Source organism: Hemiscyllium ocellatum, chromosome 29 (assembly GCF_020745735.1).
Source record: "Hemiscyllium ocellatum isolate sHemOce1 chromosome 29, sHemOce1.pat.X.cur, whole genome shotgun sequence".
Classification (NCBI taxonomy): domain Eukaryota; kingdom Metazoa; phylum Chordata; class Chondrichthyes; order Orectolobiformes; family Hemiscylliidae; genus Hemiscyllium; species Hemiscyllium ocellatum.
The window spans coordinates 39123755-39149969 of record NC_083429.1 but is presented as its reverse complement, the minus strand read 5'-3'; the positions used below and the strand labels follow the sequence as shown (position 1 = coordinate 39149969).

At 38.2% G+C, this 26215-nt stretch overlaps 1 protein-coding gene across 1 annotated transcript in view; it reads right to left on the bottom strand.

Moving 5' to 3' along the window:
- LOC132829549 (A disintegrin and metalloproteinase with thrombospondin motifs 15-like) overlaps window positions 1–26215 on the bottom strand; it is a 50943-nt gene that overhangs the window by 14958 nt on the left and 9770 nt on the right. The window contains exons 3-5 of the mRNA XM_060846790.1: window positions 8756–8888; window positions 7651–7818; window positions 1708–1991 (exon numbers count right to left, since the gene is read on the bottom strand). Coding sequence (XP_060702773.1) covers window positions 1708–1991; window positions 7651–7818; window positions 8756–8888 — 585 coding nt within the window. The remainder of the gene's footprint in view (window positions 1–1707; window positions 1992–7650; window positions 7819–8755; window positions 8889–26215) is intronic.

Here is a 26215-nt window from a genome sequence, read left to right as displayed (position 1 = left end):
TCACATAATTCTGTCTTACCATGCCATCGCACACAGGGAAAAAGCCAAGAAGTTTGCCTGGAAGAGCACAGCAGTTGAAAACAGGCCTGAGTCCAGTTATGGGGAATAGCTTTCACTCAAGGAATCATGGCACAATGCCAGTAAAGGGCAGCATCCAATAACAATCCAGACCTTCTTCAGGGTTGTCAGAGTTGAGGTCTTCTGCTGATCGGGGTGAGGAGTTGAATGCCAGCACATTACCCATTTTGACTCCTTCCGTCCTATTGTGGGCTGATTTGCTCCAGGCATGAGAGGGAGGGAGATGAAAATGGGTGACAGAGCTACCACTGCTGGTGCTGGTGGGGACCATCCCAAGCAAATGAGCAGGCCTTGCAAAGGGCATGCAGGGCTAGCATTATTGTGGTTGGAAGTGAGGGGGGAAGATGTTGAATAAATTTGTGAGAATGGTAGAACATGTTGGGAGGTGAGTCCAGTAGCAGAGATAGAGGCAGGGTGAGCTATCGGAAAGAAGATGGTGGCACTTATGCTAGTAGGGTGAAGAACGCTTCCTACAGTGTCATGTGATTTTCCAGGTGGCTGAGAAAGTTTTAACCTGGATGCCAACCCTGGAATAAATCCTGGGATGGTCTGAGGTCTTGGCCTCCACTGCTGGTCCTTGGGGACAAAGCAAGTCCCACCTGGAAACCACTCCATCTTGCAGGATCATGCCCACAAAATGAAGCATTGATTCGCCCATCTGCCACACCCAGGACAAAAGTTAGGAACTGGACAAGGCAGCTGTGGACTGACTGTGCTTGCCTGGGACACAACGACATTTAAAGTTGGTATCTGATCCAGGGATGCCAGTTAATTCAAGGATCCCTGGTAGGTGGTAAATTGTTCTGGAGTAGGACCAAAATCAATACTTAACAGGAAGTGTTGAAATGCCAATTAATGCGTCAGCTGTTGAAATATATACAGATGGAAAGTTTGTTCTGCCTGCAGGCAAGAGTCACTCCACCAAACCTGACCCAGTTTGCACTCAGCCAAAAAGCTATAAGATTAAGTGTTTTGTTCTTGTGGAGATCATTCGCTTCATACTTTATTAAAAATTGTGACTGATGATGCACTTAATTAAATTCAAAGGTTCCACGTGCCCCCAGATCTTCAATTGTAATTGGACACAAGTAGCAAGTAACTAACTTAAATGGTAATTTTAATCTATTTATGCGTGATGGAATAACAATTTGCACCCAGATGTAACTGTATCAAGGACAGATAATACTGAAATGGTATTGAAACAAATATCTGAACTCGATGACACAACACGGTTGATTATGCTTGCCAATGAACTCCTGTGGATTTTGCTGTGACATATTTTCCTGCATGTTACTTATTATGTTCGTTGTCTGGGGATTGAAACATTGTAATGAAATAAAGTCAATTTATGTACCAAGTACCGAGATTATTTGAATTTCATAATATATTCAAAGTTGTGTGATTTAATATTCTTGTTCATAGGTCAGATATTCAAAATTTACCCTGCATGGATTTTAGATGTAAGATAACTACAACAATGATTTGAAAAAGGATCCGAGGAAGTATAACATGAACACATCACAGAATGTCTGAATACAAATATTTAGTGTGAAATGAAAATAAAATGGAAACTGAAATGTCACACAGCTATAATATTCTTTCAAAATGGGAAATATTTGGCGAGCTCACCTTATATTTTGTCACATCGTGGGTTGTAACACAAACACCTTTCATACAGAATTTTCCATCTCCACAGTTTGTTCCATCTGCCCATGGGAAATGCCTAGTCTGACACACTAGCTGCCCACGTGCTTTTCCAGTGCACCAGAGTTTTATGCAAGGCTGCATATAAGGGCACGGTTTGGAGTTAACCCCAAATGCCAGTTCACACTGTCGGTTCAAGTTGTAGCTTTCTCCTGGTAAGCTATCCGGCAATGTAATTGGCTTCATTGGCTCATCTAGCAGACAATCGCCTGTGAATGAAAGAGATTAACCATTGATATTCCGTGGCTACATATTGTTAACATTAAAACTACATTTGGTCTTCTCTTCAGGAAGCTTCACTAAAACAAAGCATTCATTACAATGTCTCAGAGGGTCGGACATTCTAGTGTGCCATGTTAGCAGCATTACCTTCTGCCTCCTCATTGCTCAGCTATCTGTTCACCATACTATTAAGGATCCAGCATATATCTGAGATGAGCAAAGCAGGTCAGGTGAGTATGAGAACATCCCAGTTGCCTGCATAGAATTCACAGAAGAAGGGGAGAAGCCTATATCAGGATGAGTGACAGACTGGACTGTGGCCTTTCTTGTCAACAGCTGTGCCACTGCAGTATGAAGCCTCTATCAAAATGACAGCACCATTGAAAAATAATGCCTAAATTGGGTCTTAAATGGTCCAGTTAGCTGTCTATGGTATTCAACAATGCTTCTAATGCACCCCAGCAAATTCTTCTGGAAGAGGAAATTCACAAGATGAAAGATGAAATTACACTCCTATTTTCCTGATCCAACCTAACTAGCTAGGAATGTGACATATTTTTCATAACAGATAACCAAATCTGTTTTCTAACATGTGGTTAGAATGGTCAAAGAAGTAGCATTTACTTAAGAAACATCTGGACCGAGTACACCAGCCAATTAGTTAAATTATATATATTGCTTGCGTAAATAACATTCAATACTAATTCAACATCAGTTACAACATTTTCATGGTGTGCAATACAAAATTATATCTTGCAGTTTGCTTTAAGGGAATGGGAACAATTATCTCAATTGCAAGTATGGAATGGTTCCATAAGTTATCATGTCAACTGGCTACCATCAAATCAGTGAAACTGTAACAGTCCAATATGATTATCACAATCTTCACCCCCCTCTGCCAAAAGACTTCACAGATTTTTTTTCTCTTGCAACATTGTTATTAACTTGAACTGTATCCAAATCATGCAATTGTTTGTGAAAAAGAATTACCAACAAACCCATTTGTCAACCCATATGGTCATCTATATCTCCCTCAAGTCTATAATCTGAACAATAATATAATGGTTCATTGGTTTTTAATTTCTCAGTGCTATTTCTCAAGTTTAAATTAATATTCAAAGTTAACTCCAAATCAATGATCTAAATACTGGTATTTTGTACAAACAAAATCCTACCATACAGAAAGATATTGCTTAGCTCACTCTGCCTGTTCCAAGTCTTTGAAAGAACTAGACTGCTAGTTCCACTCTCCTGCTCTTACCCCATAGCCCTGCAATTTGTTTTTTTTTCTTTTCTTGAATTTAACCAATTCCAATTCACTTTGCAAGTTCCTGGAGAAGCAGCCTCCACCACCAGTCAGCATGTTCCAGATCACAATAACTCACTACATTAAAAAGGAATCTTCCCATCTGCCTTTTGGTTCTCTTGCCAATTATCATAAATCTGTGTTCCTGCTTACCAACCTACCTGAACAGTTTCTGCTTAGTTACTCTATCAAAGAGCCTCACAATTTTGAACATCTCTCTTCAACCCTTCCTTAACTTTTTCTGCTCAAAGTACTCCACATTGAGGCCCAGAATCAGCAAGAGTTGCATTGAATGGTGGAATGGGCCGATACTAGCAGTGCTTGTGTTTTCTAGTTTCCTTTGTGTTTTCCTTATATCCCTGCATAATTTTGACAAACCTATAAATTCACTCCAAATCCTATGTGCACTTACCATTGTGCACAATAATTTGGCTCTTGCTTTTTGCTCAATTTTAATAAGTATTTAGCATACAAATCAAAATAAAATTATATTCCACATGAGTTCAAGACAATGATATTCATTGTTAAGGCAATGCAGAGAAAGCTTAATATTCTCACAAAAGTGCTTCAACTATATTGCAAACTTTCTTTTCTTCAGAATAGAGAACTTTTTTTTCAAAATAGTCTCTGTTAGATAATTTCCCCTTAACTTTAAGTAAAGTAAAGCTTTTCAATGTTTGATTTCAGTTAATCTTTTGCTTACTTGGACTATTATTTTATTAAAAATCCTGTTTTCTGATCCAAAGCACACAGCTGGACTAATCCTTACAAACGAGCAATTGCACCATGTGGGATCTCAAATCAATTAAACTTTTAAACTGTCTGGCTTTTTTGATTTTGAATTTAGGCAGCTGCCCATGTTAAGCAGTCTGAACAGAGCCACTGGACTCTGCCTGGCTCATTCTCTTCTAAAACTATGAACTCAGCAAATATCTCATGAGAAGTAACAGGATTAACAATATTATGTCATGTGATTATCATCAGGCACACAATAGCAACTGCTAATACAAGGGACTCTTGTGACACAGCGATAGCATCCCTCTCCCTAGACCAAGAGAGCTGGGTTCAAGTCCCACCTGATTCAGAGGTGTATAATAACATTTCTGAACAGGATGACTCAGAGCAATAGGTTAAATACAACAAAAAAATTAACTGCTGTTACTCCACACAGCAGATTATCAGTTGCTGTCAAGTGTCTGTGTACTTGTAGCTTTCACCACACTGATGTCTGACCAGTTTGTGTTTATCACTTATCATTCCCTCAGTCATCCTTGCCCTGATGAGCATAAAATGGTGAGCAATCCTAATCACCCAGCTTTCTTTGTTTGCCTTATTTTCAACTATAAGGATTTCTCCATCTGTGCTCCCAAAAATACCCTACTGCCTATTTCTTAAAGTTAAAAGCAATTAAGATAGAGGATTGGCTGACTGACAGAGTGTGGAAGTACAGGTGTTGGACTGGGGTGGACAAAGTTAACTTTGTTGCACAACACCAGGTTATTGTCAAATAGATTTATTTGGAAGTGCAAGCTTTCGGAGCCCTGCTCCTTTGTCAGGTAGTTAGTGGGGCAGGATCAGAGGATACAAAATTTATAGTAAAAGATCATCGTGTCTGAAAGAAGGCAGAGAGTGGGAGTAAAGGTGTCTTTTTCACAATGGCAGCAGTAACTAGTGGAGTTTCACAGGGTTCAGAGTTGGGACCACAATATTCACACTGTACATTAATGATCTGGACAAAGGGACTGATAGCATTGTTGCTAAGTTTGCAGATAATACAAAGATAGGTGGAGGGACAGAAGGAATGATGTTGAGGAGGCAGGAAGGCTGCATAGACCTTGAACAGTTTAGGAGAACGGGCAAAGAAGAGCTAGATGGAATACAATATGGAATAATGTTCATACTTTGGTAGGAATATTCGAGGCTTAGGCTTTTTTCTAAATGGGAAAGACTTCAGAATGCTGAAGCACAAAGGGACTTGGGAATCCCAGTTCAGGATTCTCTTAAGGTTAACATGCAGGTTCAGTTGGCAGTTAGAAAGGTAAATGTAATGTTAGCATTCACGTCGAGAAAGCTAGAACACAAAACTGTGGACGTATTGTTCAGGCTATGTAATGCTCTTGTCAGACCACATTTGGAATATTGTGAGCTATGAAGGGCATGCTCACCTTGAAGGGGATCCAGAGGAGATTTATAAGAATGGTCTCAGACATGAAGGGCTTGGCATATGAGCAACTGAGGACTCTGAGTCTATACCCAGTGGAGTTTAGAAGTATGAGGGGGATCTCATTCAGAAGAGGAGGAATTTCTTCAGCCAGAGGGTGGTGAATCTGTGGATCTCATTGTCACAGAAGGCTGTGAAGGCCAAGTCACTGAGTGTATTTAAGACAAAGATAGACAGGTTCATGATTAGCAAGTGAATTAAAGATTACAGAGAGAAGGCAAAGGAATGGGGTTCAGAAACATATCAGCCATGATTGAATGGCAGAGCAGATTCAATGGGCTGAATGCCCTAATTCTACTGGTCAGATCAGGCCTCAAAATAAGCTACACTCCCTCTCTGACTTTCCAGTCAGATGCCAAAATTATGTGAAATTATATCTACATCTGCTCAGAACGTTTTAGTTTCTGTTTCAATATATGCATTCCACTCCAACATTATCCATTCAAAGTAATGGGAGAAATGCTAACTAAATGCTTAATTTATTACTGAATTCAGTAATTCAGTGTTCTGTTCTTTCCCTACGAATATGGTTGGATTTCTTCTACCTGCAAAATAGACACATCATAGATAAATATGTTTTCCCTAAAACAAACATATCAAAACAAACATTTAGATCTTTCAATAAAATATTAATATTCAATCCAATCAACATTTGAAATGAGCCTAAGCTACTCCTGAAAAACTATGGATACTATAAGTACAGCACTCATGCATTTTGGGCAAGGAATTAGTAAATTTATACATCAACTGATATTAAATTGATTCAAAAAATTTACTCAACTCATTGAATAAATTAATGGAAAGCAAGGTGTCTTGTTAAACTGAGATTTGAATATTTACTTTCTTTACAACACTACAGTGTTGATCTCATTGATTCAGCAATTTCATACCACTCTTAAGTTAATATTCTGAACTTGCCTGTTACATTTAAGTCTCTGAAAATCACTATACAGAGGTTTTCTTTAGACATAAACAGATCAATCACAAAAAAAAGGATGTGTGGTAAAATGCGGGTTCTATATTTGAAGATAAGTTTATATACAAGTAGTGGTCACTAGACTCTATGCAAATCAGATATCTATGATCACTGCTTTAAATTGATGAACAAGGCAAGGAACTTATACATCATACCCTGTTGAGGTGGGTACTGATTGACAGTCACTTATGTCATACTTGCTTATTGAACACTGAAAGTGCCGATGTAATATCAAATTGTAAACAGTTTTGTGCCTTTAGTTAAGAATGCCCAAATTAGTTTTTTTTTTGCGGGGTCTTTTATAATTGCCAAAGATAGAGAAATTACTTTTGATCTTTCCAAATTATCTGTTAACCTAAAACTCAAAAGTGAATGGATATGGTGCCATTTGATTTGCTCCCACCCTATCTTATTTAATTAATACATTTGGCTGGTGAATGCTCTGCATATTAGTCATAGTGAGTGCATGAAGTAATTGTATTTGTGTGAGAAATTTCCAGCCAAAGAGCTAAAGACAAAATATTAGCAAATGGTGTTTTATTTGAAATGGACAATACTTACATTATTGCTTTTAATAGAATCAATTATTATCAAAAAGAAACCATTAAGATTACTGCAGCGAGGGATATAACATTTCATACAGAACATTGTTTTTCCCTAGCATGGAATTCCCTTTTGCAATAGAGACTTTTCACTAGCAGGTATTCTAACTTATTGATTAATGCAAATTTTTCCAATATAAAAATCATGGTTCTACTCAATGACATAGTAACCCATTTAAAATAAGGGTTAACAAAGGGTCATCTATTTCAGAACTTTTTTTTAAACACAGCTTCTAACCCATTACAAGTTCAACAGCTCACCACATACATTAAATTTCTACTCAGTTAGCATGTGGTGTGATGAAAATACACTGTTCAGTTTTTGGTTTTGCTTCTCTCTAGTGAATCTATTGTTTTAGTTGTGAAAGGCATCTTTGGTATTATTGCAAGTGCAATGGCTCAGCCCACGAAAAACAACTTAATAAATTAACTTTACTGTACTTAAAGAAATTCTGTTGAGAGTAAAAAGTGGATTACTTATACAAGTATTGTTTTAAAAATTCACACGGCCCTTGTCTTGGAGTAATAAATTCCCACTTACCATGCCCACTATCCAAGAAATCTGTGATGATGGCTGCACTGCACACTGACCATGGTTTAGAGCGGTCAATGTGTATGAGGGTTGGTGACATCATGTGATTGTCCTTCAACTTCCCAAACACATTTTCACATGCCTTGACGTTGTCATGTGGCATATTAAACACATGGCCTAAAAGCAATGACAAAGAAATTTTAAATTAAATGCAGAATCGCGAATCCTGTCAGTTACTCAAGATCATTTAGGATAATCTAATGCATTTAACCAGTTTTCTATCAAAAGACATAGCAAAATACTGTCAGATATTTTACCTCACTTAATTCAACTAAGACTGCTCTTCAATGAACTATGTAAGGTCCACGTATTTCCCAACTGTGTTATCGATAATTTTCAATGATCCATTTTTAAAGCCAAAAGAGTAGATAATCAGCTCTCATACTCCTCCCACAAAAGTTATCAATATATCTGGGCAAATGATTTGTGCAGATGCCAGCTTCTTCTGAATTAAGACCATTCAGCATGGTCCCTCAACATGGTCATTTTGCTATAATTTGTAACAGCCTCCAGTCGTTCAGCACAGCTGCAATAAAGATACAGCCTGGCATCTTTCCAGGAACTTTAGCACATAATGCCAACTGGTGCCTGGCAGTGACTGAGTGCATTCACTAGATCTGGAAAGTTCACTGACTAATTAGCGAAAGTCTCATGACAATTTCTTGTAATGTCCAAGGGCAAATAGCTAGTAAACAACACTGTCTCTGGATTATCAATTCTCTCTTTGTTTAATTCCTTGATGATAAAAAAATATCATGTACACACCAGTCACTGCACTCTGTTTCTTAAACTTGAATCCATTTTCTGCTTCGATTTATTTTGCCTGATTAAAAGAATTGGTTGAAGACAATGTTTTGCTTGTGTTCAAGAAAGTGCATCAGAATATTTTCACAACATTTACACAATATGCTTACTTATATGTAACCTGGGAGGAATATCAGTGTAATGAACGATATTGAATTACATTGTACAATATGCTGAAAATTAAAGCAAAAATGGGATGAAAATATAGAAAAGCATTGTATATATTGCCATAGCTAAATGTAATCTATACCTAGCTCATGAGCAGTGGTAAAGGCTGATGGGAGTCCATCATCTTCAATAACAGAACAGCTTCGCTTTGGGTCACACATTGTTCCAACATCTGCCATTCCTAGCGTGTCACAAGTCTGCGCACCGCATAAGTCCTACAAATAAATAAAATACACACCCATCGTAAAACAGCTGACGTGTTCATTGTATAAATGTTAACCAGAAATGGAGAGCTTAAGCATTAAAAGTAAACTGTCATTCCATCTATTTATAAAGCTCCACAAAACTGCTAACAATGGTCAGTTTAAAGATATAGAAGTGAGGGGTCTTCATGGTTGTGAAACCACAGAATATTTTTAACTCAAGGTACAGCCTTTCTGGATTCACATCATTCATGTCTGACAAGCTGGATAAATCATTCAGCACAGCATTTATTATTGCCAGAAGATTACGTTTCAATATTTTATTGGAAATTTCACAAATGGGAGGCCAGCCAGCATACAGTGAGTTTTGTTTTCAAAACATAATTTCTAAGTAATTTTGTTTAAATAAAGTCACCAAAATACATTTGCCAGCTAAATATGAAAATTAGGCTGCGGTTGGAAACAGTCTTGTAACAGCCAGTTGTCAAGCGGTCACATTGAGCTGCACATAACCATATAGAAATATAGCTTTTACATGTGGTGAATATAAAAATAAGATTGATTGCATGATGAAGAATTGAAAAGATTTGTTTTAGCTTTTAGTCGTGTAATAGACTTTAAAGTGATAGTTGTGATGTTATTACATTCCTTCTATGATATCTAAGTATAAAGTCATTTTTCTTTCCCTAACTGATTCCATACTGGAAGGGAATTATATTCTTCCCACATTCCAGTGTAAATGACAAGGGATCCTAGTTTGAAAGCATGAAGAAAGCTTGGACCACTTGTCAGGTCCCCTGTCAAATCCTGAAAGAATGCAGAATATATTTTATCCTCAGTAAACCTGACTCAGCCTTTTCTCCACTTGCAACAATGGGAGAAATGTTTCCCATTATATTATATCTCACTCTGTCTTATCAAAATAAAAATATATTCCACTGCAATAGAGTATCCTGCAGCCCACTGCACACCCTTCCAGCACTTTTCCTCCCCAAACCCACCTATCCACTTCATTCTCTAAGGAGATTACAGTTTTTAAAACATGCCAACCATTACACCGCATGAAGACATTTTGCCCAGATCAACACCATCAATTATACAATATGTTCCAAACTGACATCATGTGATATTCAGAATGATTATGTTTTGACATAAGTGTATCTTGAAAAGTATGTTCAGTAGATTGTGTTTAACTAAAATGTCACAGTAACCTGATATCGTAAATGTACACACTCCTGTAAACTGTTCTGACAAATGGTTTCTAACTACAGTTCCAACACATTGAAGATGGAAATGCTAGAAGAAGCCAAAAGTGCAGCAAAATTTACCAGTTGAACAATCTGCATCCCTGGTGATTCTTTTACCAACAACAATACTTTCAGTTATTCTTTTCAATACTTTGATTTAAAACAGCTGTAAATTAAGAGGGTAAAGATCCACATTCACAGCTGAGTCATCATCTGCAGAAGATGGATTACTGGCATATGGATATGATAACTTGTACATTGTTGATCACTTATGTCTGTTTTAAAGCATTAATGATAGCATGGTCCATTCATGTCAGGGTCATGCAGAGAGAGAGAGAGAGAGAGAGAGAGAGAGACTAGGGCTGGGAAATTAATCAGTGTGTGATAACAGGATGTGTTAAAGATATGGCCTTTTTTGTCTTTCTTCACTCAAGCACAGTTTTTCCTACTGTTGTGTCTCACTTCTACAAAAGTTATACTTACCAGTTTAGTAAAAGATTAATTTAATTTATAAATTGAATGGCAAATATGCTTTTTGCAGTGAAATAAAGATGAAAAGTCCCACTCTCTTTTCCCTTTTTAGTTATTGACTGACCTGTTGCAGGTTTATTTCAGATTGGCAGCATAGCTTTTTTTAAGTCTATGCAGAAAACTTAAAGGTTCATTTCACATAATTCATTTTACATCTGATTTGTCTCCTAGCATACTCAGTGACTTACCTTTATAAGTCCTCTAAGTAACATTAGAGGTAGTACCTAGTTCATGATCTTATGAGATTTCTGGCTGAGGTTTCATTCTGCCCATTGGAGAGATGGTGTAGTCGGTCCTGCTATAATGTGCCTTTCTTCAACACAAATTGGCTATAATGCAATTGAAGAATTTAGACCATTATTTGTAGAACACAAACTTTCCTTACCTGTATCGGCTATAACGCGATTCTGATCTCATTGGTTTTAATGGTGCTGCTATGATGCAATTTTCTTATAATGCAGGATCGTATGGGAACGGAACTACTGCATCATATCAGAACAGACTGTATCCCTGTCTCTGCTGGTAGTTCGTGACCTGTAATTGTTTTCTTTACTTATGAGTGACTGCAATCTGACTCCAGTAGCTTTCTGCAAACTCTTTTATTTACACCACTGTACATAATACTGCTCTCTATACATACATCTTATATAAGTATTCCATGCTTTCATTGCAACATGCCTGCTGTTGACAGGCTGAGATGGACAAATTTCTAACCAACAAGGGAATCAAGAATTATGGGGATAATGCTGGAAAGTGGAATTGAGGATTATCAAATCAGCCATGATTGATGGACTGAATGGATTACTTCTGCTCCTACATTTTATGGTCTTATGTTATTGATGTCACTGTTACATCGTGATATGCATCACCATCTCAAAGCATATCCATTATCATTTTACTGCAGAACTGCCTCAGCAATTCTAAAAATGTAAAATGTTGTGTGACATCTCTGGTAATGAAATGGGAGGGTTGGTGGGGGGAATGTTTATTTCCTGCAAGCATTTGTGAAAAGAGGTATTAAAATACTCATGGCTTTCTCTATTGGGGATATCAAAAGCAAATCTCAAAGAACAAAGAGTAAAATGAAAATACTGACTGCAATTGGATATCAGGAAATACATCATGCACCAGTGATGGAATCAGAGCTATGGCCAAATGCAACGTTTTGATTTCACTGTGTTAAGGATATAATTGATTAGATGAAAGCTGATGAGGTGGCTGAAAGGCAGATGTGGAAAAAGCAGATAGTAGTCTACCAGTATTCAAGCTGGTGGGAAACAGACCTGAGAACGACCTTTAACATCAGGGAGCTCTGCAGGTGATTAATTGGACATATCCAATACTGAAACCATTTGTCACAGAACATAACGTGCCCACAGAGACTAGTAAGAGTTAAAAGGGAATGAACTGAAAGATAAGACTGGAAGACGGTATCAATACTCTCCCTGTATTTTAGCTTTAGAAGAATTTAAGATAACATTGTTCTGTCCATATAAACCAAATTCAAAAGCTCTCTTGAGTCTGATCTTTATCGTGATCCTATGACATATATGTTCATAAAAAATGTTGGACAGAAACATAGCTCATAGGCAGCAAAATCCAAATAGCAACCAGGGCTAGAAATTAGGTTTTTCCAGTAGTATGATGTGTGCACATTTTTGAATTGTTTGTTATGATGCTTCTGACTAATCTGGGTCAGTCTTTGCAAACATAAAAAAAATCTCAAATAGCTCAGATCCAAACTGATCACATACTATTAAAGAAAAGGAAAGCCAGTTATGACTATATCATGATCCACTCAGATAAAATGCATTGCAATTGTGCAAAGAAAAAATAAGTGAGAGACAAAGGCCTGGTAGATACATTGAAAACCACTGATGGAATTGTAGGAAAATTATATCTAAAAAGTTGATATTCGCTTGAGAGATAAAGGGATCATGACTATTACAGGGAGAGAATTTTAATCAGTCTGCCACATTTTGTCTGCTGCTGTTACTCGCCTATATGCCTATAACTAAGAAACCCATTGTACAAAGTCCAATAAGGCTGCTTCAAGTGCTACTACATATTATCAAAGGAAGGGATGTAGGAGGATGCAGGTTGCCCTAAATATACACAGTGAAGTTATAGATCTAGTTTAGGACACAGTAGCAATTTCGTACAATTAACTAATGGAGGAGGTCTTCCAAGATCTGAATAAAACCTTAAATCGAAAGATTTGAATTGACCCTTTCTTTCAGTATTCCATGATTGTTGACTGCTCCAAATGCCAAATTTTGGAGGAAATGATCAAATTGCCTTTGTTATAAGATACTAAAGTCAGTTACATATTTACTTATCCAAACCTATTGAACTCACCCAGAAATAAACTGCAGAAGTTAAAAATGAAGCACCTTTAAATCAATTGTATGCTAACAAGGAAATTTGGTTCCAGTTCAAATTTCTTTTTTAAGTGGTATGCATTCAAATTTCATATAATGGAGAATTCTGCCATTTTACAAGAAACTGAACCCTGACCCGATCAACCCAACTAAATTTAAAGCAGCTCAGATTTCCTCCATAGCTAAATGCTCATTGCTATGATCTGCAATATATTAACCTGCGAAGAAATTAATTGTCTAAAGTAGTTTGAAAGGAAATGTGATGCTTCCTATATATAGATCTCTTCCCTAGACTCAGATCTTGTCAACCACCTTCAGTAAGTTATACTGCTAAAATTAAATATTGCAAATGTTTTACCAAGTTCACCTGAAACTTAAACCAGCAAATGAAATTGTCAGACAAAGCCTCTTACTATGATGCAATGGAATTTTGCTAACAAGAATCTTTACACCTTCATGCTAGTAACTGCAAAACATTAAGTGCATTCATTAACCCTCAATAGTTCTTACAGAAGGTGACCAAACAGATGGATTGATGTGGTGTATATGGACTTCAGCAAGGCGTTTGATAAGGTTCCCTATGGTAGGCTAGGGCAATTTACCGGTTTGGCTCAGAAATTGGCAAGCTGAAAAAAGACAGCTTGATGGTTGATGAGAAATGTTCATCCTCGAGTTCAGATACTAGTAATGTACCACAAGGATCTGTTTTGGGTCCACTGCTGTTCGTCATTTTTATAAATGACCTGGATGAAGGCGGAGAAGGATGGGTTAGTAAATCTGCAGACGACACTAAGGTTGACACAGTTGTGGATAGTGCCAAAGGATGTTTTAGATTACAGAGGGGCATAGACAAACTGCAGAGCTGGGCTGAGAGGTGGCCAAATGGAGGTTAATGCAGAAAGGTGTGAGGTGATTCACTTTGGAAGGAGTAATAGGGATGCAGAGTACTGGGCGAATGGTAAGATTCTTAGTAGTGTAGATGAGCAGTGAGATCTTGGTGTCCATGTACATAGATCCCGCAAAGTTGCCACCCAGGTTGATAGGGCTGTTAAGAAGGTATACAGTGAATTAGCTTTCATTAGTAGAGGGATCAAGTTTCTGAACCATGGGGTCATGCTGCAGCTGTACAAAACCCTGGTGCAGCTGTACTTGGCATGTCGCATGCAGTTCTGGTCACCACATTATGGGAAGGATGTGGAAACTTTGGAAAGGGTTCAGTGAAGATTTACTAGGATGTTGCCTGGTATGGAGGGAAGGTGTTACAAGGGAAAGTTGAGGGACTTGATGCTGCTTTCATTAGAGAGAAGAATGTTGAGAGGTAATTTAATTGAGACACATAAGATAATCAGAGGGTTAGATTGGGTGGACAGTAAGAACTTTTTTCTGAGGATGGTGATGGATAGCATGAGGGGACATAGCTTCAAACTGAGGAATCATAGACAAAGGACAGATGTCAGCGGTAGTTTCCTTACTCAGAGAGTAGTGACTCATACTGGATATTGTTCAGCAGGCAATGAGAGCCAACTGTAACTTTATTGTTAGGATATTAAAAAAAGGGGGTGCGGAAGGTTACTTTCTCCAGATGGAGAATGTTCAACACCAATCACTCCATTTAACTCAACAGGATCCAGGAATGAATCTGGCCTTAACTTGCTCTGTCTGGTTCAATACCATTCTGGTGATAGACTAACCCATCATTTGAAAAGATAAGCTTCAGATGAGCATCATGGATCATCTGAGCTGGAGGCTCAGTTTGTTCTGGAGCACAAAATCTGCAGTAATGCTTCAATACTGTGGCAAGGATGTTGACTAGCTCTGTAGCATTTGCTGTGTTCAGTGCACTGAGTTGTCTCATGATGTACCATGGAATTAAATAAAATTGGCTGAAGTTCCCTCATGCAAGAGAGCTTCAGGAAGTCCCTCAGTTGATTATCATCATGCTGTTTGGCTATTTTTTGCATCTGTGTTGGATGCAACACCTTGGTAGGTGGTTGCTGACGTAACAGTTTCCAAACTCCAAAGGCACTTCATTGTCCAAAGCATTTTGAAGGGCTCTAAAGTTTTGAAGGTATGCTCCATATATGTCACCTTTCTTAATCATTCCTACATCAGTGAACTACAGCAAGAAATCAAAGAGAAATTCAGAGGGAAAGGGAAATAGTCAGAAGGAGAGGGGTAAATAAATTCAGTGATAGAGAGAAAGAGAAAGATCAGGGTGGGGGAGTGGAAATAGAAATTCAGAGAGAGAAAACAGAGATAGAAATAAAAACAGGCAAAGAAACATATTTCTTTCTTATTTGAAAGCTAAGCTGAATATTTTAATTTCATAGTTTTATTCCCATATATTCCCATCTGTCTCTGCTATCTATGCAAAGGCGACAGAACATTCTGGAGATGAATGGGAATTGTGCAGTAAGATTGCTACCACCTTGTGATTGTAATCACAAACTCTAATTAGGTGGGTTCAAGCTATTTATTTTTGAAACATTGCATTCAGTTCTTATGTCTCTTTGGGTGGATAGCTGACAAGATCTCAAGTTGTTTTCTTTCAATCTCAGCTGGGAAGTCAGTTACTGTTCTTTAAAGTATTGTTATCTATCAAAATCATATTACTTTACATTGATACGATGGAAACTAAACCACAGGAAGCAAATAGATCTCTCGGCTGTTGTGGAGCTCTGAAGATGTGATGTGATTTTCGTCTTAGCATCAAATTTTTACCAAACCTGGTAACCTTGCTGATATTCTTGAGAAAAATACCAATCATCATACATTTCTTAAATTAGTTGAAAGACATTTCTGGATAGTAAGAGTGCCTTAATGATGTTACAGGTAAACTCCCGCCAGGGATAAAAATTATATTCCCAAATTACTAAAAATGAATGATATTTTAGCAAAAACTAATTTAATTAATATAGAATCACAGAATTGTTATGGGACAGAATGAGGCCAATTCGGCCTACCATGCCTGCTCTGGCTCCCTGAGCATTTTTACTTCTGCCTTTTGCCCATAACACAGCACATTGTTTCTACCTCAGTAATCTTTCAATCCCCTCTTGAACATTAATTGAGCATGTCCCTACCATACTTATAAGCAGTGCACTTCAAACCTGAATCACTTTCTGTTTGACAAGAATATAAGAACTAGGAGCAGGATCTTTTTGTGGCCTCAGTTCCACTTTCTGCCCTCTCATCATACCCTTAACTCCTTCATTGCTCAAAAAAAATCTATCTTAGCTTTATAAACATTTACTGAAGTACAGTCAACTACTTCACTGGGCAAGGAATTCCATAGATTTACAACCCTCTGGGTGAAGAAGTTCCTTCCCAATTCTGTCCTTAGTCTGCTCCCCCTAATTTTAAGGTTATGCCCTCTTATCCTAGTTTCATCTGCCAGTAGAAACATCCTCTCTACATCTATCTTATTTATTCCCTTCATAATTGTATACGTTTCTATGGGGTCACCCTTCATTCTTCTGAATTCCATTGAATATAATCCCGGTCTACTCAGCCTCTCCTCATAAGCCAAACCCCTCAACTCTGGAATCAACCTCGTGAACCTCCTCTGCACCCCCTCTAGTGCCAGTACATCCTTTTTCAAATAAGGAGACCAAAACTGCATGCAGTACTCCAGGTGTGGCCTCAGCTGCAACATAACCACCTTGCTTTTAAACTCAATCCCTTTAGCAATGAAGGACAAAATTCCACTAGCCTTCCTAATTACCTGTTTTACCTGCAGACCATCCTTCTGTGATTCTTTCACAAGGATACCCAGGTCCTTCTGCATATCAGCATGCTGCAACCCTTTACCATTCAAGTAATAATCCTTTTTACTGTTACTCCTTCCAAAATGGATGACTTCACATTTATTAACACTGCATTCCATCTGCCAGATCTTTGCCCACTCACTTAAAGTGGGTAATATTCCTCTGCAAAGTTTCACAGTCCTCTGCACATTGCTCTACCACTCATCTTTAGAATCATTTGCAAACTTTGACACTCTACACATGATGCCCAACTTCAAGTCATCTATATAAATTACAATTAATTGCAGTCCCAACACTGATCCCCGAGGCACACCACTAGTCACTGATTACCAACCAGAATAGCTCTCATTTATCCCCACTCTTTGCTTCCTGTTAGTCAACCAATCCTTTATCCATGCAATACTTTACCCGTAACACCGTACACCCTTATCTAATGCAGCAGCCTCTTATGCGGCATCTTGTCGGAGGCCTTTTGGAAATCTAGGTACACCACATCTACTGGGTTCCTGTTGTCCACCAGGCTCATTATGTCTTCATAGAATTCCAAAAGATTAGTCAAGCAGGACCTGCCCTTCATGAACCCATGCTGCATCTGCCCAACAAGACAATTTCTACCTAGATGCCTTGCTATGTCTTCCTTGATAGTAGACACAAGCATGTTCCCCACTACAGAAATTAAGCTAACCAGTCTATAATTCCCCATCTTTTGTCCACTGCCCGTTTTAAACAGCAGCATCACATTTGCTGTTTTCCAATCTGCTGAAACTATGCCGGTCCAGCGAATTTGGAAAATTACCACAATTGCACTTGCTATTTCTCCCACCATCTCTTTTAGTACCCTGAGATGAATTCTATCAGGGCCAGGAGACTTGTTTATCCTTAGCTCCAATAGCTTGTCCAACACAAAATCCCCCATGATAATTGCCATGCCATTTTTACAGGTATTAGTTATTTCTTTGTTTATTGCCAGCCCCGGTGTGATGTTATGATTTGGTGGCCTATAGACTATGTCTATCAGTGACCTTTTCTTCTTAGAATTTCTATTTTCCACTCAAATAGATGCAACTTTATTCTCAATTCGAACCTATACCATCTTTCCGCACCACCTTGATCAGCTCCTTGAATACCAGAGTTACACCATCTCCCTGTGTGTCATTCTGAGTAGTCAGGTACCCTAGATATTTAACTCCCAGTTATGACCATCCTGTAACCATGTCTCTGTAATGGCTACCAAATCATATTTATTCATGATGATTTGTGCCGGTAACTCATTCACCTTGTTATGAATGCTATGAGCATTCTGGTAAAGTACCCTTACATTAGTTTTCATACCCTCACAATTTCCAATATCTCTAATAGCATCTCCTGATTTATCCTTCCGTTTTACTTCTTTCATAGTCTGCCTTGTACTTAAACCGTCCCACACACATGTTAACTTGCTGCTTACCCTTTTATTTACCATTATACTTCCCATTGTTTTCCCCTTCCTTTGTCCCTGACTCACTATTTTAAAGTTCCAGTGACCACCCTATTTATCCTTTTCACGAGGATACTGGTTTCAGATTGCTTCAGGTGAAGACCGTCCCATTGGTACAGGTCCCTCCTGTTCCAAAACTGATGAAAAAGTTTTACTCAGTTTGCATTTGCTTCTTCTTTTTAAAAACACTTTAAAACTGTGCCCTCAGCTTCTTGGTCTTTCTAAAAGCAGGAACATTCCTTTCTTTCTACTCTGTCCAGACCCATCATGATTGTGAAATGCCCTATCAAATTTCATCTCAGGATTCATCTTTTCAAGAAAACCAGTCCCAACTTCTCCAGACATTCCCTTATAACTGAATATTCTCATCCTTGGAACCATTCTTGTAAACATCTTCTGAATGCAATCACAGCCTTTCCAAATGGTGACTCCCAGTGTGGACACAATCGTCAAACTAAGGTCCATACCTTATATGTTCAGCAAAACTCTATCCACCTACAAATGAAGACTAGAATATACAATGATTAATTAACAGCTCTCTCCATGTGTCCTACCTTCTTTAATGACTTACACACATATATACCTAGGTCACTCTACTTCTGATTGTACATGTTACTTTCATACTGTCTCTCTGTGCTCTTTGAACAGACATGACCTCACATTGAATTTCATCTGCCCACTCCCCCAACTTGTCAATGTCTTTTTGTTATTCTATACTGTCTTCCAAACAGTTTGCAATTTGTTCAAGTTTTATGTCTTCTTCAAAATTTGAATTTCTACCCTACTCATCAAGTTATATACCATATATATATCAGGAAAAGCAAAGGTTCTAATACTTACCTAATACTGGAGAACTCCATTGCAAATCTTCATCTAGCCTGGAAAAATATCTATTAACTATTATTCTCTGTCTCCTAATATTCAGATAATTCTAATTTGCTCCTGTCCCTTTTAAACCATGACCTATCACTTTCCTGATAAGTGTTGTTTGGTGCTGTACTAATGCCTTTTGGAAATCCAAGTACAGCACATCAATAGTCTTGCCCTCATCAACCCTGTCGACCTCTTCAAAAGACTTCAGAAAATTAGTTGGACATGAGTTTCCCTTAACAAATCCATGCTGATTCTTCTGAATATAACTATTAACTCAATCCTAAATAAATACTTTTAGATGCCGCCCCACCATCTATGATAAACTGAGTAATTGCTGGGTCAATGTTTACAAATTTCTTTGAACAAGGGCATAATATGTGTGATTCCATAGTCCTCTGGAAAACAGATTGAAAAACATTGATGATAATTTTTCAATCTCCCCAAATCGAGGGAAGATTGATTATTTATCATCAATGCTGCTGAAATGTCCAATCTCCCTTTCTCAGTGCCCTTGGATGCGCCTCATTTGCCCCCATTGCCTTCGCAGCTTGAACTTCCGACAGCTTCTGCAATACTCCCTCATTATCAATTATAAATACTTCCAGTGACTGAGTTGTCTCCTCGATCACAATGGCCTAACCTCCATCCATCTCATCAGTAGAACAGATGTAAAGCATTCATTTAACACTTCAGTCACATCTCTTGCCCCTATGTGTACATTGTTCTTTTTAGTCCCTAATCAGTCCTGCTCCTTTCTTCCAACGTTTGACTACTGATACGTTTATACCACACTTCTGATCATTATATTCAGATAAAAAGGTCACATTAGATTGAAGAATTTGTGAACATTTATACTCATTCAACTCATGTCAAGAATTTTGGCCCTAAACAGGAAAACACAAAAGAACTGTGGATGTTAGAAATCAGAAACAAAAGCAGAAATGGCTGCAAAAACTCAGAAGGTCTGGCAGCATCTGTGGAGCGAAAGAAGTATTTTGGCCCAATCTATTTGAAAAAACCTAATATGTTTACGTGACAAAGCTTTGTCAAAAAGAAAATCAGTACACAGGAACCTTTAAAAATTGAGATTGTGGTTTGAATAAAGATGTGATTAAATGAAAATTGAAATGTATAAAATTTGGAGGTTTCACAGAATCAATGCTGACAGGCACTTTCCCCTGACTGGAAAGTCTATATCAAGGGCTTACAGGAGAGTCTCAGGAGAAAAGGGCAATAGATGTTACAATTTAGTTATTGGCTTATTGATAATGTTAATATAGAAGTGAAACATTGTTAAAAAGTTACACAAAGTTGGCATTTGTTTTGTTTCACATTCATCAGACACAAGAAACCAAATGGAGAAAGGAATATCAATTTATGCAGCAGGAAAAGAATTGGTTAGACCATGATTAGTGTGGAATTACTCACTGTTTCTCTTAGCTAGCTAATTAAACTCAGACCTTAATGAATTGTAGAGCAGGGTTGAGGAGTCTATTCTTGCACTTATTTCATATGTACTTATGTTAAACAAGGGATAGACGATTTTGATATGTTCATGTAATTAAAGCCAACCTGTTAAAGCCATACAATTTGCACTAACTTGTCAGCCATAACTGCCACTGGATGACTGACCTGATCAAGTAACATGGAAATTGTTCACAAAACTTAAACCCACATGGTAAAATATGTTTGAGGCTACCTTTTATCTTAGCCTGCTGGACACATTTTCCTCATTCCTGATGAAGGGCTTTTGCCCGAAACGTCGAATTTCCTGTTCCTTGGATTCTGCCTGACCTGCTGCGCTTTAACCAGCAACACATTTTCAGCTCCGAATATAGAGGTACAAGCTTATAAAAAATTGGTACGTATTCTGGACACAGTATCAGATCTCAAACAATTCTTGGCTTAGCAATGAGTATTAAGAGGATTGTAAGCAGCCTGTTTTAATACTAAATTAAGTGATGTTAAATTGACCAAACTGTTGATATTTTTCCAATGTTAGACATCCTATTGCTTGTAAGAGTTTAGTAAGCTGAGGAAGTAATGAGAAAGGTGAAACACAATGCTGTTCATTTTCACTATTTTTCACATCATGCCAGTATCAAAGCAGTGAGTGCAGTATAACAGCTCCAGAGTCAACAGTCACACTTTGTGAATACAAAAAATTGTTTTGGAATATATTTTGTGTCAAACATGTAAAGGGGTCAGTTAGCTCAGTTGGCCAGAGAGCCAATTTGCAATACAGAATGATGCTAACAGTGTGGATTCAAATTCTGCACTGGCTGAGGTTACCATAAAGGACTTTTGCTTTCAAGCTCTCCCCTGGCCTGAGGCATAGTGACCCTCAGGTCAAATCACCACCAGTTGTCTCTCTTTAATGAGGGAATGTCCTCTGGTCTAGTAGGACTATGGTGACTTTGGTATTATATCAAAGAACTCACAAAGTTACTTCCAGTTCATTTTCACAAGTCATCATGAATACTTCAGTATAAGTAGGGCAAATGATGACTGTGTAGTAATTGTAATAATTACACTGAAGTGTCAGCCATTTTTACAAAATGTGCACATTAAAAGGATGTAGCAAGCATGGTTACAACAAAATTAATTTTATATTCTTTAGCACCTCCAATGTATTTTAGTCATATCCCATGGAATCGATGCTAAAAGCCCAACAGAAAGAAAATTTGCAATACTGTAACAATAACTTCAATTATTTTTAGCTTTGTTTTAACACTGAGAAATATCCTCAGGTGCTTAACAAAAGTAAATATCAAACAACATCAAGGTACATAAGAGGCTGTTAAGGCAGTTGAGCAAATACTTGGTTAAATGAGCAAAGAGTTCTGGGGTGGTAAAGCAGGTGGAGATTAGACAGATAGGAAGAACAAGGTAATGAAGGGATTTGAAAACGAGAATGAGATTTTAAATTTCAAGTGACACTTAACCGGGAGCCAATGTACGTCAACAAGTACAAGGAGGTCAACAAGTTAGTCCAAGTTGGAATGTATGCCACAGAAATATGTACTCAGATGAATAGTCTAATGATAATTATTTTAGAAAATCCATTAATAAACATGATGCTGAAATGGAGTGCCATTGACAGAGATAATGCCATATGGCATTCCCACCGGGCAAAGTGGTCACTGGCTCCACAGGAAGCACAAGACAGAGGTTAAAGTAGAGAAGTCTCTGTCCAGTAACAAGACAAAGGTCCAAAGCCAAGATAAAGATTAGCACAGGCAACCTGACCATGTTCTGGAAGAAACTGGAGTGAAAATAGGGGACATCAATTTCACAAAATATGCTGACCATAACTTGGTGTTGTTTTTTGTTGCTTTATTGTAGAGCAGTCAGCAAAAACAAAACCTGTCTTCTTTGGCTCACAGAAAATGTAGAAGATGTATTTGTGGTGCTTTGTTTACATTCAGGGTTATCTTGGGTTCGGAATCTATGTGCTGATATTACATGCATTTAAGTAATGAAACTTGCTTTGATCATGAGTAGTGGTTTCCAGAACTATGTCTACTACTGTAAATGAGATATTCTTGTAGGCCATTTAACGTTAGGGTAAATTGTAAATTGACTATGTGTCCACAATTCTTAAAAACTTTGGCTTCTTTACTAAGTTTCTACTGTTGCACTCCAGATAAAAGCTTTCTCTGTACAGCATCTCCTTAGTAGGGTGGAGAACTCTAAGACCCATGCAATAAATTCAGATCAAGGATATCTGCATTCACTTTGAAGTGCGCACATTAACAGAGTCAGGAGAGCAGACACGCTGTCCTCTTATGGCTTCTGGAGGTCAGAATGCGTGTAAACCTACTGTGATCACTCAAACACTCCCAATAGGTCTGAATATCTTCAAATGAACAAAACACACTGCTGATTGAATTCAATTGCTCAGGTCAATTACATCTTTCTCATTTCGTAAGATAAACTGCAGCTTGGAAGTGAGACCATCTGACAAACAAAATATAAAGTGTGGCATAGGTTTTCATGAGTCAAAATGCAACAACATTACACTAACATTATGTCTGAGTTGCCAAGTGCTGCTACACGAAAGTCACATTATGCCACATTATGAATGGATGCAGTGATGACACAGGTACTACAACTTCTCAGACCCTGTGTACATTACTTTCAAGCTCACTAAATGCAAAGTCAACTAATTTGAACATTTTGTGGTGTTCCTGGCATTTACTGAAAAATAAATTCTGGCAGTGCCAGGAGATCATCTAGTAGTAAGATGCCAGCAGCAATTTGCTAATTTTAACTCAGCCATAAAAAAAATTCTAAAATAAAAAAATTACATAAAATTCTGGAGATACTCAGCAGATCTGGCAGTACCACTGGAGGCAGAAACAACGTTAACATTTCGAGTCAGAAATGAACAATGAAGGAAAGTCATGCTGGACTCAAAACATTAACTCTCTCCACAGATGCTGCCAGACCTGTTGAGTTTCTCAAGCATTTTACATTTTTTGTTTCAGATTTTCAGTATCTGCAGCCTTTTGCTTTTATTTGAGATTCTATACCCTAAGTCCTAAGAGCAAGCCCACCATCTGGCACATTTTGCTTTCAGTATGCTTTCAACGGTGTATTCGTAGAGGTTGGTGAGGGTCCTTACAGAGATGCCAAATTCCCTGAGCTGCCTGAGGAAGAAGAGGCGTCGTTGTTGCCTTCTTGACAATTGTATCTGCGTGGGATGTCCAGGACAATTGTCAGTAATCATCACTCCAAGAAACTTGACACGCTCTACCCTCTCAACCTCAGTTCCACTGATATAGATGGGGGAGTGTTCTCCTCCTTTCTTTCTGAAGTCAATGATCAGTTCTTTCGTTTTGCTGGCATTGGGAGAAAAGTTGTTCCCATTACACCATGTCACCAAACTCTCCATCTCCCTTCTGTATTTTGACTCATAGTTGAACGAATATTAAACAATCAGCAAACTTGCAGATGGCATTCATTCATAATTTGGCAACACAGTCATGGGTGTACCAGGGAGTACAGTAGGAGTAAAAAGTGAGGTCTGCAGATGCTGGAGATCAGAGCTGAAAATGTGTTGCTGGTTAAAGTACAGCAGGTCAGGCAGCATCCAAGGAACAGGAAATTCGATGAGCCTGCCTGGCACCCTCTCCTCATTCCTGATGAAGGGCTCTGGCCCGAAACGTCGAATTTCCTGTTCCTTGGATGCTGCCTGACCTGCTGTGCTTTAACCAGCAACACATTTTCAGTACAGTAGGAGGCTAAGAATGCATTCTTGGGGGGCACGAGTGGTAGCATTGGTATTCAGTCACACCATAGATTTAAATTTTCTATCTTTAGTGCTGCCTCCAGAGCTTTGAAAAAGACAGAGCTGGCTCTCACAGTATGACGGTACAGTAATATAGACAGGGTATAACCACGCATCCTGATATATAAGTCAAAAAATAAGTACATCACTATGCCGATGCTGCCAATATGGCAAAAATCACTTCTTCAACATCTACCCCTGCCTAAACAGAAGATGAATTGCAAAAATTTCCCTGTAAATGAAGGAACATTTGTTAATTGCTATCTGAGTAGTGCTTTCATGTAAATTGGAGTCAATTTCAAAGGAGTGATTGTCTCTCAGAATATTTTCACTTTGCCAGAGAAGCTGGAAAATTGCTGAACTAGTTAAGTTACAGCGGAAGGTCGAGTCACATTTTAGAAACTTCTTAACACTAAAGCAACTGACCCTGCAGGGCATCAAACTGTTAATGAACATTAAACATTAAAACAGAGCCCTGGCTGTGGAAATGAAAGTTAAGAATTGTCATGTATCACAATTTCCAGTTTTCTACATTTTAATTAAAGCACTTAATGCATTATTGTGTTCAATACTTTAACTTCCTAAATAAGAAGAGTTTGACTTTAATATATTAAACATGGCAATATCACACAATGTAAATTCACGCTCTAGCTGTTGCAGAAACAGAAATTAAACACTTTGTGAACTAAGTTTCCATTGATCTTTGACACGTGTTCCACAGCACCTGACTGATTCAAGACTGGAAAATTAATGTTCAGAGTTTCACCATAATGAGTTGATCTCTGTGTGTGTAACAGAAGTGCAATTTAGTTTAGTTACACATGAGGTGAATTGGGAGATTGCCATTTTCCATCATAAGCTAAATTCCACAATGTTAGAATTCATTGTAAATTTATTCTACTGTATGAGTAAACCAAAGCAGTGAGTTTGTGGTTATCTTTCAATTAGTATGCTCCCCCATGCTTTGTCGTTTTCTTTGTGTCCATCTGGTTGGAGTGCGATAAACAAATGTGTAACACACAACAAATGCAGACTTTGGAAAATGCTGCAGTTCTGCCCATGGTGGGTAAGAGGTGAGCAGGGTACTATGTCACTTGGCTGCACACAACATGACCCATCCTGAGATTACAAGCCTCACATGAATGTAATAATTGGCCACTCGGTTGAGTGAGGACAGGGAATTGGATCAATTAGGCTTAGCACAACAGCAGACCAATAGTGGGAAAAGAAGTCAAACCCTGATGTAGTGGAATAAACAGAAAGAACTGTGAATTTGAAACCAGAGAAGCACAGCACTCAAAGCATTGACTTTCTTTAAACAGATGCTGCTTGACCTGTCGTATTTCTCCTGCTTTTGTCTGAGATAGTGAAACTGCAAGATGAAAAGTAATTTGGAACCTTTCTGTTAATTATTCACCAGCAGTTCTTTTTTGCAGCACTGATCACACTGTTCACCACCAACTTCAAATGAAGGAAGCCCACAGCTCACATTACACCCATCTTTACTTCAAAGTTTAATCAGCTCCTATGGCAGTCTAATTTCTTGTTTTGAACCTCGCACAAAATTGGCACGGATGCTCTTTACCCATTCAGTGGTACATGTGTAAATTGCATTCATAGAACCCCAACAAATTGGAAGCAGGCCATTTGTCTCACCAAGTCCACACCAACCCTTCAAGGAGTATCCCATCCAGATCTATCCCTCCCGCCGTATCCCTGTACCCCTGCATTTCCCAGGGCTAATCCATCCCTAAACACAATGGGCAATTT